At 41.0% G+C, this 19,791-nt stretch overlaps 2 protein-coding genes across 2 annotated transcripts in view; one reads left to right on the top strand and one right to left on the bottom strand.

Moving 5' to 3' along the window:
- Positions 1-10,088, top strand: part of cnksr2a (connector enhancer of kinase suppressor of Ras 2a) — a 50,082-nt gene extending 39,994 nt beyond the window's left edge. Inside the window, exons 20-24 of the mRNA XM_067578665.1 lie at positions 626-844; positions 2,284-2,425; positions 3,114-3,338; positions 4,222-4,409; positions 8,988-10,088. Coding sequence (XP_067434766.1) covers positions 626-844; positions 2,284-2,425; positions 3,114-3,338; positions 4,222-4,409; positions 8,988-9,200 — 987 coding nt within the window. The 3' untranslated portion in view covers positions 9,201-10,088. The remainder of the gene's footprint in view (positions 1-625; positions 845-2,283; positions 2,426-3,113; positions 3,339-4,221; positions 4,410-8,987) is intronic.
- A 2,837-nt stretch (positions 10,089-12,925) lies between these two features.
- LOC137173693 (kelch-like protein 34) lies at positions 12,926-17,574 on the bottom strand. Its single transcript, XM_067578666.1, has one exon. The coding sequence runs from the start codon at positions 16,867-16,869 to the stop codon at positions 15,061-15,063; it is 1,809 nt and encodes a 602-aa protein (XP_067434767.1). The 5' UTR covers positions 16,870-17,574; the 3' UTR covers positions 12,926-15,060.
- Positions 17,575-19,791: the final 2,217 nt, after the last annotated feature.

Below are 19,791 nucleotides of genomic sequence, written 5' to 3'. Positions count from 1 at the left end.
CCGTACTGCACTCAAAAAAGGCAAAAATCATGCTCGGTGCTCCTCCGCAGTCCATTTGAACACTTAAAGTTATTGCCAATTTAGCCTGCAGGGAGTGGCAGGGCTAAATTTGGCATAATTGGTGCTATATATGGCCCTGGAACTGGTTGCTCTACATTAAGCATCTTTGTCTTTGGGCTTGTATTTTTTTTTTTAGCCTAGAATAAAATGAAAGGCAAATACAGCAACAGTTATTACAGCACCTTTTTAGTCCAAAGCTGCAGCCTGCCAAGGGATAAGTATCTTAGATTTGTTTTTCTTTGAAGAATAAAATAATCAGGGTCAGCAAAAGACAGGCAGGTTTTCAAAGTAATAATATTTGAGAACCCTGATCATAAAGAGTCTTTGCTTTTTCTACACACACATGGACACACACATATACTCAAATCCACTCGTGTCCAAACACTCCCAGCTGTGTCTTCCTGTCTCTTACTTTCATTCTCATTCAGTTCAGTCATCACCCTCCGCCTTTGGCAGTCGTCCGGCTCCCTCGCTGGATTGATTCCATTTCTGAAGTGTTTCATTACAACTGAAATGAGAAAAGGCCAGCAATTGACATCTGCCACTCTGTCTTCCTCTCTGTAAGATGAGTGCCTACTTGGAAGGCCGGACCACTCGACTGTCTTCCACGGAGACATCTCGTTCCCGCTCCTCCCAGGAGGACTTCCTCTGCGGCGAGCCTCCCGCGGCGGCCGCCGAGCCGCAGTACCACCCCGGTCCTCTAGGGGGAGGCACCACGCACAGCGGCAGGAAGCCCGGGGGCAGCAACAGCAGCGATGTGCAGTATCGATGTGATCCTGTAGAGGTGTGTATGATGATGTTCAAACATAAATTAATAAAAATTTACCCAATAAGTTATGAGAATAAGACAATAGATGTAACGAGCAGCTCTAAAGCTAATTGGTAAGTAATGATTATGTAAGAAATATGGTTCATTGGTCCATATATCTGTGCACCAGTCTTTCAGTCTTTCACAGAGTAAGATACCTCAACTACATGAAACTATCAGTCAGTGTTTATCATCCTCACACACTAAATCTCGATGTCTTTCCTGTGGCGCCACCATCAGGACAATTTTACAGCCGTTGACATGAAATATCAAAACCCAATGGGCTGCTTGCCACATTCTTGTTCTCCAGCTTTCCATTTTGTACATTCAGTGGCTTTTGCTCCTGGGATGCCTTCAGGCTAAAATGTCAAATTTGCACACAATATAATGGCAAAATATAACTGGCACAAAATTTGCTGATTATACCAATTCCGCTGGTGGGATGATTACATTCATACATAAACTAACCGGTAGGGACTCTTTTGATTTTAATTACCTTAGAAACTATTTTTCCAGCAGGACCCTCAGGAGAAAATTAAAATTCTTAGACCCACTGCTGGTAAGTCTCTGGCAAAGTAGCAAATTGGCAATGTTGTCAGTATGCTTCTCCAATACTTGTATTGTGGTGTGTAATGAACAATTCAGCCTCTAGGGGCAACTTGCATTTTTCAAACTCTGGGACTTTAGTGAAAGAGCTTGAAAAACACACATGAATAAAACAAAAATACACTCTTTACTGCTAAAAGGCCCTTAACTTTACTTGTTTTATATGGAAACTGTAGTATATATAATTAAGAAGTGGCTAATTAGATAAAAAAAAGTTTAAAACAATAAACTTCTGTGCATCTCCATGTGGAAATCGCTGATCTCTGAAGTTGTGACTCTGGAAAAATTAGCACATTGTATCAATGGAAGGACTCATCTTTTTCTGCAGAAATGGAAGAAACTGTTGGAATCTCTGGAAGTTCAATATAATTTGGATTTAAGTGGACAACAACTGTGGACAAATGACTGAACTGGGAACACTGGGCATGAATTGAATCCATATAGCAATAAATATAATTTAAATTCACCATATTGTTTCTCTTGCTATGTAAGTGCTGCAACATTAAGTTTTGTATGTTTGCTTTTTGAGAAAAATGTAATAAACCCTCCCAGCAACAGAATTTTATGTTAAAATAAATGTTTATTTTGAATTTTTGTATTCAATCAAACAGCAAACAAGCTTTTTTTCCCTAACATATCAGACCACTTTGGATAATGCTACTTTCACTCAACATCTTGAATGTTAGCATAGATCACAAGAAGTGTTCAGATTCTCTCCACTCGTCAAGCAGTCAGCTCATTCACAGTGATTGATAATATTGTTGAAGAACATTAAAGTCACACGGTTTGTCTGTTTCCGTTCCCTGTAGTACCGTTCCAGTCCGGCGGGGGGCAGCAGTGAGACGGGGTCTCCGGGCCGCTCTTCCTCGTCTCAGAGACGTTCCTGGCAGGACCTGATCGAGACTCCGCTGACTGAGGCTGGACTGCACTACCTACAAACAGGACCACTAGGTAACACACAGATGAAACGGAGACTTCATGAAGCCACGGTTTTCTCACGACCGTCTCATTTTTGTGTCATATACTTAAATTCAAATATCGGTGGAATATGATGATATTTTACACTGACCAGTCTGTACAGATTTGTTGTCAGACTTCAATTCTAGAGGTTAATTGTTTTGTTCCCCCTCTTTTGGTGAGATGCCTTTATAAGCCCCTTTGTCTTTACAATCATTTTTTCACTCCTTTCATGCATTATTGGATTTTTTTGTGTCGTGTTATTCATGCAAATAAATTCAAACTAAACTAAAAGACTTGCTGCAGTACTTTTGCAGACTCTTGCAGAGTTGTCGTTTTTCTCTCTTCTTTGGGGGGACATCACTCTACTGTATGGATAGTTTAAGTGGGATACTGTAAGATAAAGTATGTTAAATGTTGATGAATACAAACTTACCAAATATATCCACAAACTTATGTTTTGAGAGGTTTAGCTTGAATATAAAGTAGAATAGTCTTTATTTTTTATGTTTCATTTATAAACCCTGGCAAAATAAGTTTGTTTGTACATACTGTATGTTGTATGTATGTACAGTACTTTATGTTCCGTAAGAAAATGAGTGATAATTAGAGTCAACAGCTGATTATTTTAACAGAGTATGGCGAAGAAAATATAAGTCTTATATCATTGTTTACATTACAGAGGACGCCGTCTTTGCCGAGCCCGGCCCGGGTGGTGGGACTATGATGGCCGGAGCTGTTTACACTCTTCCTGCACAGAGGAATGTCCCGTTGCCCGTGGCGATGCAGAGGCTCATTCCTATGGCAACCCAGGGAGGGAAACCCCGCAGCTTCACACTGCCACGAGACAGCAACCTACACACACTCCTCACGCCCCCTGCAAAAGAAGAACAGCAAACACACAACGGTGAGTTTAGTCCATGTATGTGACAGAGAGAGAGAGAGAGAGAGAGAGAGAGAGAGAGAGAGCCAAGGACATACATGTAAATGTAGCGTGAAACACACAGACGCATAAAAAGAGTAGAGAGAAAAGAGCACCGAGCTAATACATGTGCATTTTTTTTTTTTCATGTGTGGGTGGATGGATGTCAGGTGAAAGCAGAAAAGAAAAAAAAAATCTGTCTCTGACTGAATGACAACCAGCAGAGACGGGGGGGAAAAAAAAAAAGAGCTGAGATTTTTTAAGGTGAAGATGTGACGTCAGTACATGTGCCAGAAATAAAATCGCTCTCAGGCAGACACATTTCCATTTAAATCATCATCAGTATCTAGTAGGGTAACAGCCACTCCAGTCATGTACTGATCTAATGAGGCTAATGAGACAATGGTGGACTGGTTGCCAAGGTGAAGCCAGCGGCGTACAGGAAAGAAAGTGCCAGACTATAATAGTAAACAAGAATGATTTATGTAATCAGAGGATTTTCTAGGGTGATGATAGATTTGCTTGAGAATAAGATATTAAATGTTTAGCATAGACTCTCTAAATACAGTGAAATTTATGTGAATTCTCGTGCGGTTAGTGAAGAACAGGAAACAAAACTGCCAGAATGGAGAGGACATTACTCAGAGATTTTTCAATGACTAATACGAGTCATTATACTGTATAATACAAGTGATGTGTGCTGCTGTCCTCCAGTGGTTGATCTGAGATATAACCCAACCAAATCAGACTTTCAACAGTTCTTTCTCCTGTAACTTCCTATCTCGTGACACCTGTGAATAGTGGAAGATTATAACATAAATCGTCGTTAAATGCGTGTGTCTCTGTCTTTCTCTCTGTCTGCGTGAAGGCGGCAGCGAGGGGGCGTCCCTGGGCGACCTGTTTCGTGCGTGCGAGCAGGGCGGAGTGTGCCCTCTAGGCCGCGGGTCGGAGGCCAGGGGTCAGTCGGAGTTCAGGCAGTCCTTCCTCAGACGGGCCGCTGACCCTCAGCTCAACGAACGTCTGCACCGCCTCCGCATACTGAGCTCCACGCTGAAGGTTTGTTTATACGCTCACACACACACACACACACACACACACAAATGTGCAGGAAATATATAAATGTGCACATGAATATCATTTAGACAAAAGCACGTACACTAGGGTGAGATTTAAATGTTTTTTTAAAGATATTTCGAGACATTTCAGTTCTCTGTTGAGGCGACTGACCATTCACTAAACCCCTCCCCCCAAACTACAACTGTCCAATCATAGCTTAGCAACCGTAACTAGGCACAAAAGGCCTGTAAAGGCCTAGATTTCTCCACATTGAAAAGGATTGTGCATTGAGCTCATACCGAGTATATGAAAACGTCTTTATTTTAGCCTTTCAGAGACCAAAAACTCAAGAGCAGATATGAAGGATTAATCAGTGTGTTTGACTGTTCTACATAAACTGTGACTACAGCAGCAACTGATCTCTACTTCCAAGGAGCATTTCATTAGCTGCATTTGGAAATTATGTTAAAAAAAACCTTCATGACTTAGCAGGAATAGCATTTTCCTTATTATACTAGTTATACTGAGAGTAAATAGCTCTAAACTGTAGCGAAAGGCAAACACTGTTCATCTACATGGATCATCAGCTGTTTATGACTTTTACGTATGCAGCTTTTCTAATACAGCTTTAGCCTCAGTGTTTTAGCACGATATCATGTCTGTCGCCATCATAATCATTTAAAAACACCAGAAACATGAACAAGTCAGCTGGAGACGGTGTTTTCCACCCACTCACGGTGCTAATATTTGATTAATTAGCTAGATAGCTGCAGATGATGTCATGTTAGCCAGTAAAATGGATGCTCATCAGCTAGAAGCCCGCTCTGTGCAAAGTCGAGGATCCATTGATTAATAAGATTACTCAGAATTACAACATACGTCATCAGTGTGAACTGCATATGTGATGTGGGAGAACAGGAAGAATGACGGACATAGTAACGGTAACTAAGGGGAACAGGCTTTGTGAATGGTCAGTTTTTTTAAACTATATTGCACATTTGTTTTTTCATTAAGTTGCCACATATCATATCTCACTGATCTGCACAATGCTCGCAAAGAAGACGGTGTAGTTTTTCACTTATATTTCACTCACATGCCCATCGTTCACCCTTTAATTTGTGAAGTTTTTGTAAGAATTAAGAATATATTGATTTAGCAGTTTGTATTTTCTGGCATTTTCTGATACAACTTGCTTCATGGTGCTAATATTTCCTACTTCGTAAAAATGATATCTTGTTTTTTTCTGTTCAAAATTTATTTTTTTTTCTTATCTAGGGTGTACTGACAAAAAAAGAGTACTTTAAGACATAAATCCACCTCAGCAGCATATGCACATGCGTTTCTAATTTTAATTTCTTGCCCTGACATACACATAAACACATATGCACACATGTACACACACACACACATGCTGTAAAATGTCTCTGTCTTGTTAGTTTTGGTGCAGTCATCTGTCCCAGTCTGTCTCCTCGGTTTGGTTTCTATCAAGCTTTGTAAAGCAGCCATCTGTGGCTTCATGCTATATGAGCAGTGGTTATGTTACTGGGCTGGTTGCCTGTGAATGGCTCTTCTGCTGTGGCTGTTTTGTTGTTGTTGTTTTATTTTTTTTTATTTGTGTCTCTAGAGTTTTGTATCTTTGTTGCTTCCTCTGTGTACATTGGGCGGGGATGGTTGGCGAGGGCGTTGAGGGGGCTTTGTCGCTTGTGCGTGTAGCTGCAGTAGCTTTTGTGAGGATCTGTGGCTTTGGCTGCCCCTGTGTGCTGGTACAGGTCGGGCGGAGGAGCTTACATGTTTATTCCCTGTCTGGCGTCTATAATACACCAAGTTTGGGGAGTTTGGATGATTAATTTCTCTCTGTCAAATAATGAAAGCGTACAGTAGACATCAAAGTCATCCCTGGTGGAGCTTTTTCTCCATGACAACAGGCAAATCTTCAAACGAAAAATGCCTCAAATCTGCCTCGGATGGACTGTTCACATTGTTATTTACAAGTGATCAGGTCCTATTTGTGTGTTGAGGCAGCATCAGCTTATCTGCATTGGTTGCTGTGGAAACAACAAAGGCATGCATATTTTATATCTGTCTTTTTTCAAAATTGATACAAAGCCGCACAAGTTCACAAGTGCACAACCTGATAAAAGAGGTTCATATATACTTCGTCTAACGTTGCCATCACAGCTGGCTAACGGTGCTCTGGATGTGACGTCAACAATACTGTATTGTAAAGGATAGTTTTAGTCTTATTTTAGCAGAAAGACTAAGACGCATCTCTACAAATCTGTGATTTTGCTTCAGTCTGATTCGCAAAAGTCAGCTGTGCTTTGTGTTGTCCTCGTTGGATGAAAACAATCATAATATGGATGTGCAGTATGTCAAAATTCTGTGTCTGTTGAGTCTGAACATGCTGAGTTATAGCAACTTACGTCAATTTACAATGTAGGAAAAAACTTACCTTTTACTAACCCAAGGTCATTTCTTCTTTCACAGATTTAAAAATTGAAATTATAATATGGTTAATGCACCTTTTTATTGTTATTCATTTGTATCAGATATGGTAGTTTTTAGCTCTACACAATCACCAACATTCACTCCTTATGCAAACAAGAAAAGTAGCACTTGGTACAGTAGTTACTATTTTACTATTTCATCTCAACTTCCTAATAACTCACCCTTTACAGAGGGTATATAAGTTATAACTTATTAATTATGAACAATTAATTAGTCACTTACTACTGGTTTATACTGTGTGTCAGTTACAGGCCCTCAATGGGAACACTTAAGGCCATAAAGGCTGCAGTTAAATGATACTAAGTCGTTTGTAATAGGTCTATACTTTCTAATATGTCATCAAGTTTGCAGCTATAAATATTAGCAAGTTGTCAATAAAGAGTTATGAGTTTCTTACTCTCTGTAATAAAGCATTGATTCTGCTGTTAAAAATGTTGATCAGTGATCAGTCATCAGTCAATAATCAAGGGTAAAAGGCCCTTTCAAATGAGCCAAAAGCAAAACTGGTCATCTATAATTAAAAATGTAAATAAAGCATTGATAAAAGATTATAACGATATTCTATCACATCTGCAGTTATAAATGTTAACATGTGCAGGACGGGGTTAAGGGGTAAGTTCTTAGTAACTACTAGCTAGTTTCAAACCAGTGATTTACTAAATCAAGTTGCACCATTAACACTTAAGAAATGCCTTATTTAGTGAAGAACATTTAAATTGGTTGCTAGGAAACATCTGTGTCACCGTCCAATAAGAAGCACCCAACTATGTAAACAAGAAGTCAGTGTAGCATCAGAAACTGTAACATAACTTCCAAAAATAACAGTTTCAGGGGCCAAAAAAATCCTTAGTGAATGTAGGTACGACCTTGTGTTATTTATATCTGCGTACCTGGAGAGATATGTGTGTTTTAGAATCAGTAGTACTCATGCAGTTTGATTATGGTAAGCTAACCATATGAAGTTATTTGGTCATTAATTAGTCTAATGTTATTGACATAATGTTTTGTAATTTGAGGTATATTGTTTTTTGTGAAATATAAAGTGTCAGGTCAGATGTGTCGACTACATTCCTCATTACTCTTCAGTGTAAACGGGTCAGATATTAGCAAGCTAACGTTAGCTTTGTCAGTTGGTTAATTCAGCTTGCTTATGCAACAGTTGCACCTGGCAGTTAGTGTGATGTCTAGGGAGTCTCGGGCCATCTTCCTGACCTTGGTTACCAGGACAACGCCAGTTAAGTCTTTATCAGAATGGCTCCAGTTTTCCCAAAGACCCGGATAGCTGCATATCCAAGGAGAGGCAACGTCTCTCTCTATAAGACTTGACGTTGCTTACTCTGTGACCCCGAGGCCCATGCTTGACCTAGTGTAACACCTAAAGATGGAAAACTCCATAACAGTTAGTATATGTAAATATTTACTAATGACTAAACTCTATGTAAAACTAGTATGTGTGGTGCAACCGGTTTTGAATTTAGTGACGTGTGAATTTCCACTCAGTAAACACTTGAGTTATAACTAGGCTAAGTTTGAGTTTATGAACAGCTGGTGCAACCGGCTCCAGATGCTCTGTCACTTTTTTCCAGATTGTAACTGATCTAACAGTTCATTAATCATATTCCTGATGAATTAACAAGCTAAAAAGACAAAATAAGCATTATGCTGGAGAAGTTTAAACACCAGGCAACCAAAAGTTGTTCTTATAACCTTTAATTGACCCATTAGTCGCTACTTACAAACCCTATATAAAGGGTGTCTTATTAGAAAATGATATCTTACTTATCATATGGCATTAGAGCAGCTACAAGTTCAAATTTTATAACTTTTCACATGATATCTTAAGTCAATTTTATTTCTACATTTGCCTCAGGGGGCTTTACAATCTGTACAGCAATACCTCCCTATCAGAACAAATCATCTACACATTTCAAATCTCCCAAAAACTTTGTGTATCCCCTTAAGTGTGTGTCTTGCTTTTCGTTTGTCTCCGTTTTAAGGCATAGAAGTTTAAAAAAAAAGAAAAAAAAAAAGAAAAGTGACCCGCCCTCCTGTGTTTCTGCATCCTCATAGGACAGGGAGGGGGAGCTAGCGCTGATTGACAGGCTGTTGGCCAATCCCCAGCTGTCGTCGGCAGAGTTCCAGGAGTGGAAGAGAGCCTATCAGGAGCTGTTCTCTCAGGAGCCAAACGCGACCGCCGCCGCCGCCGCCTCCGAATCCGACCCCGGCCCGCCCCTGACCCCCTCGCTCTCTCACACGCACTCCTACATCGAGACCCATGTCTGACGTGCACATACACGCACACGCATACTCTTAAAACACACTCCTCGCGCACACACACACACACACGCACACACACACACCTACGCCTCTTCTCCTGATCCTAGAGAGAGTTGAACAAACCGCAGGTGACGTTTGGATGCATCCCCAGGAGGGGGGGAGGGGGGGGGGGTTTGCGAGAGTGAAAGATTCGCATCGGTGCAGATAGTGATGGACTGTGTCGAGAGAGGAGAGGTAGAAACAACTCGACTTCACATCCTGAATCCGCTTTCAGCTGCCACAGTGTACACGTGCTAACATGACAGCTTTCTAAGGAGACGCAGACGCTTCTGGGTTTATCCGGGGCCCTCATGACACATCAATCTACGAGCTTATTGGTTATGCCACTCCAGCTGGCTCGGGGGCGGACGATAAACTGTTAAGTATTACGTGTAATCTTTTGTGCTCTATACCTTAAATACTCTCCAAGGAAACACCTTATAAGGAATCAACGAGACTTTTCTTTTGGACATTTTTCATCACGTCAACACTTCTTCTCTCATCCGTTGGAATTATACAATAATATCTGTATGAGCTGCCATTCATCCCGCTTCTTGTGCCATGTTTATACTGACTGCACAGTGTCTCATAGACAGTCTCATAGCCACTGAGTGACACACATTGTATTCTATCAAGCCTTATACTTGATGTCTATGATGATATTTACTGTACAGTGAGTGTTACAGCAGAGAACAATAAGCACAGGTCTTTTTTTTTTTTTTTTTTTTTTAAATGAAGTAGTCTCAGTTTCTATCTAGTTTTAGAGACTTTTGTTTTGTGCTGGTTTTGGTAGGATTATGTACTGTGCTGGGCTGGACCTGAAGCATGCACATTCCTTCTGGAATTAAAGGAAAAGTTCACCTTTAAAAATACTTTTACACTGTTTTCAAACAGCTGGTTACAGCGTGTCTTGCATTTAGGAGCCTATGTTGTGTTTTTTTTTTTTTTTTTTTTTTGTTACTCTTGCATATAACTGATGTGATGCAAGTTTCTGTAGTTATAGTACAGCCAAGAGAGCAATACACCTGCAAGACATGTTGCTTTTTGAGTCATGGATCAACTGGGAAAACCGTCTCACTGATCCGACTGCCACTTTTACTCTAACATTATTCCACCTACAGCAGTGCTGAACTGAAATATATTTAACTGTACATTCCCCTGATAGTAACACTAAAATTATTTTGTCAAATATTATAACACACTACATGTCCTCATTGTTTTTTTATGTTTTATTTTACTCTTACATAAAAGTTTTTAGTATATCTCCCTGGAAGCAAAGCCTTGAAAAAACCTGCAGTAAGACATTGTAATAACTTTAAAAAGATCCTGCAATGCCATGTTTTTTTTTTCCCCGCTCAGACTCTGCTGATCTAAAATAAACAAAATATTGCAGAATAAGAGATAAGAATAGAAAATAAAGATAAGAATCATGGATTTTTGACTATAGACTCGAACCCTTTACAGAGATCCAGTCTACCTTCTTTTCGGCTCATAACTAAGATATGAATAAATGTTAAAAGTAAACAAAGTTCATGAGATATCATTACTTTTTGTTAAAAAGCAGATCATAAATATATTAGATACCTTTAAATAGAAGACTGGATTCTTGTTGTTTTCTTTTTTTTTTCTTTGATTTTTCAGCCCCGTCCTCATTATAACACCTGAGATATGGTCACCGTGGTGACTACAAGTATGAGTCAACAAGCATTAGGAAACATTAAAAAAACAAATCTCAAATTAAAGTATAAAGCAAGATTAAGGGAAGGTTTGTACACAAGAAAACAAGATCCTTTATCAGAAAATAAATATATATGATATTTCTGAACATCACAGCTTGAAAATACTTTACTTAACTAACAGGGTAGAAGTTTTTAACGGTGGATTTTTCCTCGGAGAGCTTTTGGCTTCTCCGCATCCTGCATGCCACATAGAGAATATGAGGAAACATCTGCATAGGAACTGTGGATCTAATAAAAATATACTAGTTTTGTTATTCGTACGCTGCTGCCAAATGACTTAATACTCAGAGACACTGCACAAAGCTATGAAAGCAATCATACACACATGCACAAAGACATGAATACACACACACACACACACACACACACACACACACACACACCAATAAGCACACAGAGACACACTCAGTTTGAATGCTCTTTCTATGCTGCTGCCCGTGGCTGGTCGTAGTAGCATGTCTTTGTTGTAGATAAACACAATATTCCTTTTCTGTTTTTGTGTTTTAAATCTCTAGATACAGCAGATCTCTGCAAACTAAGTGTCTTGGATGATGTTCTCTAATTCTATCAGTTTCTTTTCGGACCGACTGTCGTTGAGTAAAGATTGTTTAATGTTTAAGCTATAAATTATGGTAAAAAAAACAAACAGTATTTATATACGTGATCATTCTATATGTTCTGTCGGAAGAAGAGTGGGGGATCAATAAAGTTTGGTTCGTTTGGATGAAGATGTATTTGTGGTTTTGTTTTGATTTGGCAGCCGGGAGGAGACGGTGTGAGAAGGATGTGGGAAAAGATGACGAGCGCTGGCGACAGCTGCTGTACCGTCTCTGTCAGCGAGCGAGAAAGAGAGAGCGAGAGAGAGAGAGAGAGAGAGAGAGAGAGAGAGTCCATGTCAAAGCAACAGAGATGCTCTGTTTTAGAAACTCAGCTCTGCTCCTCCTCCTCCTGCCGCCGCTTTACTTACAGTTTAACTGACATTTTTACATCCACTGTTTTGTCCGAGAGGATCCAACTGTGGACTCCAGATCACAACTCACATCTGAGCCAATGGGAAGAGAGTAGGGTCACTTCCTTTTCTACCACAAAAGTATATAAGCAAGTAGTCTTCTTCTTTTTGCAGTGAATTTAATCCCTTTTCACTCAGAATGAGTCGCACAGAGAGTGAAATGTTCAGGTATTACTGGGTGGATAGAAATGTATCTTTAGTCTTTTATAAAATAAGATAAATTAGAAGAAGTAACCAAATGATGAGAAAAAGGCAAGAACATATATTAATATATAAATATAACTTTATATATAAATAGCTTGCTTCTACTTTTTTTTGGCAACAACAACAACATAATATCTCCCCATGGTTTTCCATGTTTGGTGTGGAAGAACTTTATGGGATGAACTGGAACGCCGACTGGGAGCCAGGCCTACTGACCCAATATCAACGACTGACCTCTCTAATACAACAGCGGATGAATGGGAACAAATCCCTGCAGCCACGCTCCAAACTTGTGGCCTTTCATTTTGCAATAAGATGTCAAACAATCACATGAATGTAATGCGTCTACATTCTTTATCGTGTCTACATGCTTTGGCCGTGTAGCGAGCATGTGCAGCTAACAATAGTGACACGTTCGACACCGATCATATGAACTTCACGGTTATTGTATGTCCCGTTTAAACAGAAAAGGATTAAAAGAAATATGGAGAGACCGCAGAACGAGATGTCAGCTGAGATTGACAGGTTGAAACAAAACACATATTTACATAAGTCATCAAATAAATATTTAGAGGATTTAAATTCACAGCAGTGTGCTTCAGGGAAGCTAAGCTTAGATGGTAGATTTAGCAACAGCTGTCCTCTCCCTGGTTTTAAACCGACTTGTAAAAGAACAGTTATTTTGCTTAGATATAAAGATAAGATGCTACTTTGTTAGTAAACAGACACACCAGATCCAGTCATTTGCAATCCAGTTTTATTGGTTCTTAATAGTAATTGAATGACTGTAAAATTTATTCAGATTTGTTTTTTTCCAGTTGTTTACAGTCATATCCTGCAGGTCTGATCACTCTGAGTTTATCTTTCGAATTAATATCACATAATCATTACTTCATGATAATTACCAATTGGAATGTGTACAAAAATCTGCATTAAATACAAACATTTTGACAGTAATAGGCAACGAAAAATTCTGCACACCGTGAGTTGTGTATAAAACATTGTAAGGTGCCTGTATTTTGAAGCTTTAGTACCTGAGTTGAGCACATATTCTCACTGACAATGAATTGCTCCAGGATATGAAGACACCCAATTAATTTTGAATCCAGTATTACCTGCAAACATTATTAAATATGTTAAATAAGTAATGTTTATGCAGACGGCATATGTGTGTATTCAGGATTAATTGGAAGTAGACACAAGCACAAAAGTCCATGAATAATGAACTCCAGCTATTAGAAACAAATCATGCATATGATATGATGCTTTTCCTACTCTGCAGCTTTTAACCTACTTTGTCTAATTTGGTTGTCAGTGCAGACGGAGTAAAGCTCGATATCCTCGGTTTGCTTCCATTCCTATATCTAACTTATAGAAAACTTAAATTATTCATCGCTAGTAAATAAATAGGAATGTCACATGCATCTACAACCTCTATAAAATATTCAGCTTAGCTTTGCTGTTGTTTTTATTTTCAAGATGTCCTCCCCCACCTTCATAACCTCCATAACCGTAACCTGTTCTGACTTTCTTTCTTTTTCCCCGTGTCACCTGCTGTGCGATATCCTCCTCTGCAGCCGGGCTCAGCCTCTTTCCTGAAAACTCATCTATACACGAATTGCCAACTTCCCACTAAATCTCTCCTCCATTTGTTCTCAAAAATCCCCCCCCCCCCCCCCCCCCCCCCCTATCTCTCTACTTAGCTCCTGTTTTTATTTCTCTTCTGAGAGCATTGTCACGTTGCCAAAACACCATGTATCTTATTTCTTGCTATTTGGTTGCTTGTCATTTTTGATCCAGGGCTTTAAGCCTATTCTGCTGTCACAGTCAGAGTCATTTTCTCTCTCAATAACATTATCAGCTAAATGTTTGAAAGTACAGAGACAGCCACAGAGTGGAGTTGCATCCTTTTCCTTTCGTCTTCAATTTCATTTGACATTCAGTCAGCTCAGCCTCAGTGACCTGACATTTACACGCAAAAAAATAAAACACAAATAAAGTAAAACGTCCCCTTTAGCCTGTTTGATTTTATTAGATTTTATTAGCTTATTTGCTTTTTTGCCAAGAGTTAGATGAGAAGATATCTGTCTGTTAAAGATGAAGCTACAACCAGGAGATGGTTAGCTTAGCTTAGCTTAGCATAAAGACTGGAAGTAGGGGGAGACTCACTTACTCACAAATTCAATTTAATTTGTTTAATCCGTTTGAAAAACACAGTGTAAAAACAACAATTTGTGGTTTTATGAGAGTTTATGTGCTTTATGCTAAGCTAGGCTAAACATCTCCTGGAATATTTAACAGACATATAAAAGAGATATCGATCTTCTTATTTAACTTTTGGCAAGAAAGCAGATGAGCAAATTTCCCAAAATGTCAAACTACTCCTTTAAGAAGTAGTACAATAGATTATAAAGAAAGTTTTACTTGATTAACATTAACTTGTTTGAAATATTCTCCAAAATATGCTAGGATGATTTGTACTCCACTATGACAGAAGACAGTACAGGAAACAGCTTACTTATTATTAATAGTGAGGTGGAAAGTGAAGCCATAGAGGCCAAAGTGGTGGTAAACATTTTATCTCTGACAACCCGGTTTCATTTCCCACCGCAGACCACAAAGCTTTCTGCTGTGAGCGATAGGTTTTACTTTGTGGGTTTTTTTTTTCTTAAACCCACTAGTTTTACTTCCCCAAACCTAACTGTTTGATAACCTTTTCATTTGACAAACACATCAAAATTGAGAGTCCAATTTATGATATTGTCACATAACCATCTCAAGCAATTCTGCTCAGCATTTTGAGGCCATGTTGCTCCTACTTAAAAGTGAAATCGTCTCACTTTCTTGTCAAAAAGTTTCTCACTATGTGTGCAATTCATTCTGGCAGGGCCAGTAATGTGCACTCAGTGCCAGTGAGAGGTCTGGGAAGCTGACAGATCTCCCTCCAGCGATCTTTCTTAGTATCATATTCCAGCACACTTTTCACTATCACCTCCTGTCCTTCCCTCCATCTTCTCCCTCCGAATACCAGGAGGCTTCCAGAGGGCATTGACACCATACCGTAGCTGAAGGAGCCAGTGAGAAGTGGTTTGAGCCGTGTCCAGTGATCTGATTGTGAATCGTAACGTTCGATATCGCAGAAGGGCTCATACATCCCTAACAGGGCGTAGATGTAGCCGTGTGCCGTTGCCAGGCGGTGACCGAACCTGGCGATGGACATGGACGCACGCTTCTCCCAGACTTTACCTTTGAGGTCCCAGGACAGGACTTCTTTGCTGCTTTCTCTGTTTGCATCCTGGTTATCACCTTGGTTACTGCTACGGATGCTGCCACGGTTGCCCGGGGCACCACCTGACACATAGATGCTGTTGTCAAGCACAGCGCAAGCGTGGCCGTGAAGAGGTTGAGCCATCGCCGCTCCTTTCCTCCACGCTCCTGTGGCCATGTCATAAAACTCAACGGAAGCCACAGAGTTGTATATGTCGGTGTCCGCTTGTGTGCGTCGTCCCCCGATGGCGTAAATAACATCCTCCACCACGCAGCAGGTGAACTGCGCCCGCCTCTCCAGCATGGACTTCACCTGCTGCCAGCAGTCGAAGCGAGGATCGTACCTCCACACCTGATTGGATGTTTCCACAAAGACAGACTTCTTCCCATCCTCATCTCCCTCTTTCACCTCATCTCCTCCAATCACGAAGAGGAAGCCTCCCACCGAGCATACGCAGTGATTTCTCAGTCGCAGTGGGATGGTGGAACTCAGAGATGAAAATTTTCGACTTCTAAGGTCAAACATCAGCATCTGCTGCTCTGGCCTATCCAGACTGGACTCTCCGCCCACAAGCAGCACACAGTTGGGCGACGCTCTGAGTGTCGATTGTCTGCTTTGTCTGATTGGCTGAGTTGAGCCCATTTTGTGGTACTCCAACGCTCGATTCAGCTGGCATCTTATCAGAGGTGTGGCCATGGCTCTGTGGGCGTGGCTGAGGCTGTTAAGGTCAGATGGGGCGACCAATCCAAAGCGCAGATGACTTAGTAGAAGATTTGATTTCAGCAGTGGGATGGGCCCGTTCTCCTCCAGCCAATCCAGAGCCAGCTTTATGAGCTCCACCTCCTTGACGCCAGGTATTTCGTCGGCATCGAGCACCGCCATCAGTGACTGGATATTCAGCCCGAGAAGATCGTCCCTGCTTTCCTGCAGCAATGTCCCCATTTCCATGGTGATGGTATAATTGGCAGAGTCAAGTGCATCTAAAAGGGCATGGCGCTCAGCTAGGTTAGCATAGCAGCAGCAATTCTCAGCACATAACCCATCAGTAATGAAGCGCTCACATATTGACACAGCTTTCTCCACTTGCAAGTACCTGGCGGCCTCCAAGGCGTCAGGAAGCGTGGCCGGTGATACGCTGAGCCAGCCGGAATACAGGAAGTCCAGAATGACGTCTAAACCCTCAGGTGTTAGCGCCGGGAGGCTAATGGAGCCCGCTAATCTCTCCGCTGTAGTATCTCCAAACAGAGCCCAGAAATACTCGCTGGAGCTGGCCAAAAGGGCGCGATGACAGGGGAAAGACACGCCATCGGTCTCCAGGACGACATCACACATCTTCCTGTCAGAGCGCAGGCGCTGGAAGCCCGAGAGAAGCCCCGTTCTGTGGGAGGAACTGTAGAGGAGGGAGTAGCTATCCATCCAAAATATAGGAGACAAAAAGAGAAAGAAGGAAGGAGGGAAGGAGAAGAGGTGGGAAGATGAGAGCTTATTAGAAAGAGGCAAAAAGAGGATGAGTTAAAGAATAAGTTTAGTTAGAAAAGGAGCAGGGAAGAAGCAGTGAGAGGGAAATGACATGGAGGAAGTAAGTAGAAAGCACAGGAAAAGCTGGGATTGTAGTGAAAAACGATGTAGCCGACAAGCTACACAAAAGAGAGCTTGGCATAAAGAGAATCAGACGTTAGTAGGAGAGCGTGATAATGGGCTGCTGAAAGCAAGAAGCAGGAAACGAGTGCAAAAAGTAAAGAGAGCTGGGAGGAAAAAAGAGGAGAGTGCTTCTCCTTAGTCGAGGTCTCTCCATCTGTGTTTTTGTCCTGCTCTGTCTGCAGCGGTGGGCATATGACACCGTGATAGGAAGGTTAACCAACTGCCCCCTACACACACACACACACACACACACACACACAAACACACACTTTGTACCGCCCCCTGGCCCTTAAAAGTGGACCATCTCAAAGCCTCCTGTCTGTCTGTGTCCGGCTCTGTTGGCTTTGTGTTTGTCCACTGCCCTTTTCTCTGCGTCCGGGAGGGAGTATCACCCAAATACATGAATACACACAAGCAGATGCATGTATACATACACACACACACACACACACACACACACACACACACACACACAGACAGAGGCAGCCTGGCAGGGGTTTAGTGTCTATCCCAGAAAGATGAACTCATTGGTAAATACAGCTGCTCGTAGCACTAAGATTCCAGGGCACGGTTGCCACGGCACCTATCAGTGCCCTCATCGCCATGGCGACAGGAATAGAAACACAGACACAGCTTGGCGGATTCAGCGCGAGGTACATATCAAACCCGCGGAAGTTTTGCCAAGCTCTCAAAGATTTTACAAGTATCGCATAGCTTTTGTATTTGGGTAAGCTGTGACCTTTGGGAAAGCATTTAACCTTATTATGACCTACACTGTGTCAAAACCACACAGATAGATGTCATCCTATTATTTTTATGCAGAGACAGGAGGGTAAGAGTGTGAGGGAAGAAGGAGGGGGACATCATGAAGGAAGGAGTAGATGTACTTGCAGTATCAGGCTTCAAGTTGTAAAGTGTGTTTACAGTCGTCTGATTAATGTTGAGCTGCTGTGTGTGCTACTGCTATGTCTGATGCACTCACGCTTACACGAAAAACACACGCGCATCAGTATGCAAACGTATTGTTTTACCGTGCACTTAAAAGTTGTTGCAGTATTCTCTGCAGCGTACATTTCGCAGTGAGTTATGATCATCGTCTCTGAATAGATGCTGGCTCACACTCAGAGAGATGAGTGTGTAGTTGTGTGTGTGCGAGTGTTTGGTTTATGGAAAGGTTACACTAGTTCAAAATCCAGCGTGCAGGCTACTCGCAAAAAGAAAAAAAACAAACTCACACCTTTTTGAAACTGCAGAGTGTTTTTAATCTTTCCCACACAATGTCAAATCCTCCCATATGGTTTGTTAAAACACCAGCAGCGAATATTCCACCATGACCTGATGGAGGCTAAACTTAGCTACAGCTGCTCCGTGTGTGTGTGTGTGTGTGTGTGTGTGTGTGTGTTTGTCTGTGTGCATGAGGACATGTGATGTGTTGATGGATACGTGCTGTAATGGGGTCGGGATGTGGGGGGTATCAGGGCTTATGGTGTGTATCATGGCATGTGTGTAATGTTGCATTCCTTCCTGAAACAGATGGATTTGGAGGTTTAGGTCGGGATCAAAGTGATTCCATGCACACAGACACCCCTGACTCCTAACTAAAACCCTATAACATATGGCATATAATACAAGAATATTACACTTACAGATATCAGGGCTCTTTCTTTGCTCTTCAGGGTTTACCAGTAATATGAAAATGAACTCCAAGCTCTATTATCCATCACAGTGAATATGAAGTTGTAATTTGTTTTTGTCAGAGTTTCAGGTTATTTAATTTTCCCTGAATGGAGTCATTCTCATGTATTACAGCACATTCTGTTTACTGTCAGTCTCCTGACACCCACAGGAAAAGAATATAATCCCCTTTAAACATGTCACTTTAAAAAATGTGTGCTGTCTCATCCTGTCTTCCTATGTGGTGTCTTTGTTATCTCATACACCCCGATGATGATGTTTCCTTTCTTTCAAAATGACATAAACCAGGAAATCTTATTACATAAAGCAAGTGTTCTAAAATTGAGCAGGACAAATACAAAAAAAAGCAAAGATTATTCAGTGTTTGTCAACCAAAAGACCAAAACCAACAATGCGTTGGTCCATCTCTTTGTACTTTCTGACTTCCATATCCTGTCTGTGGCTGTCAGTTCCAAGTCCATTCACTGCTGCAGTCTCACAAATACAGTATATACTTTCTTATAAAAAAATAAAGAAGCTCAGTAATTTCCTAAAACAACTTGTCACTGTAGTTTTTAGCAAACATTACTAAAACAGAAGTAAGTAGGGCTTTCGTTGGGGACTATTTTCAGCTCTAGTGAGTATTTCTGGCAACAGGGTGGTTGATGCAGGATCGAGTCAAAATAGACTTCAGTGCCAGTGTTTATTGTAATGAAAGAACATGTCACTCAGTGCAACAGTGACTCATTGATGTATTTTTGATTGGACAACAAGTTTCAACCACCACAGACGGCTGCTAGAAGCTGGCTCCAAACGACCTCTGGCTCCAGTGGACTCCTGTTCAAAAATCAACTTTTCGCTAGAAATACTAAGTCAATCATTTTTTTCAATGAGTCATTATTAGCTTTGATGTCTGCCGCGTTGGCGTTGATTGACATCTATGATTGACAGTTGCCTCACGTACTGCTCTCCCCGGCTACGGGACTCGCACTGAGTCGGACTATTGTCACAATATTTTGGTAA

Source organism: Thunnus thynnus, chromosome 21 (assembly GCF_963924715.1).
Source record: "Thunnus thynnus chromosome 21, fThuThy2.1, whole genome shotgun sequence".
Lineage (NCBI taxonomy): Eukaryota > Metazoa > Chordata > Actinopteri > Scombriformes > Scombridae > Thunnus > Thunnus thynnus.
Note: the sequence above shows the minus strand (reverse complement) of the source record. Positions and strands in the feature narration are given on the sequence as shown.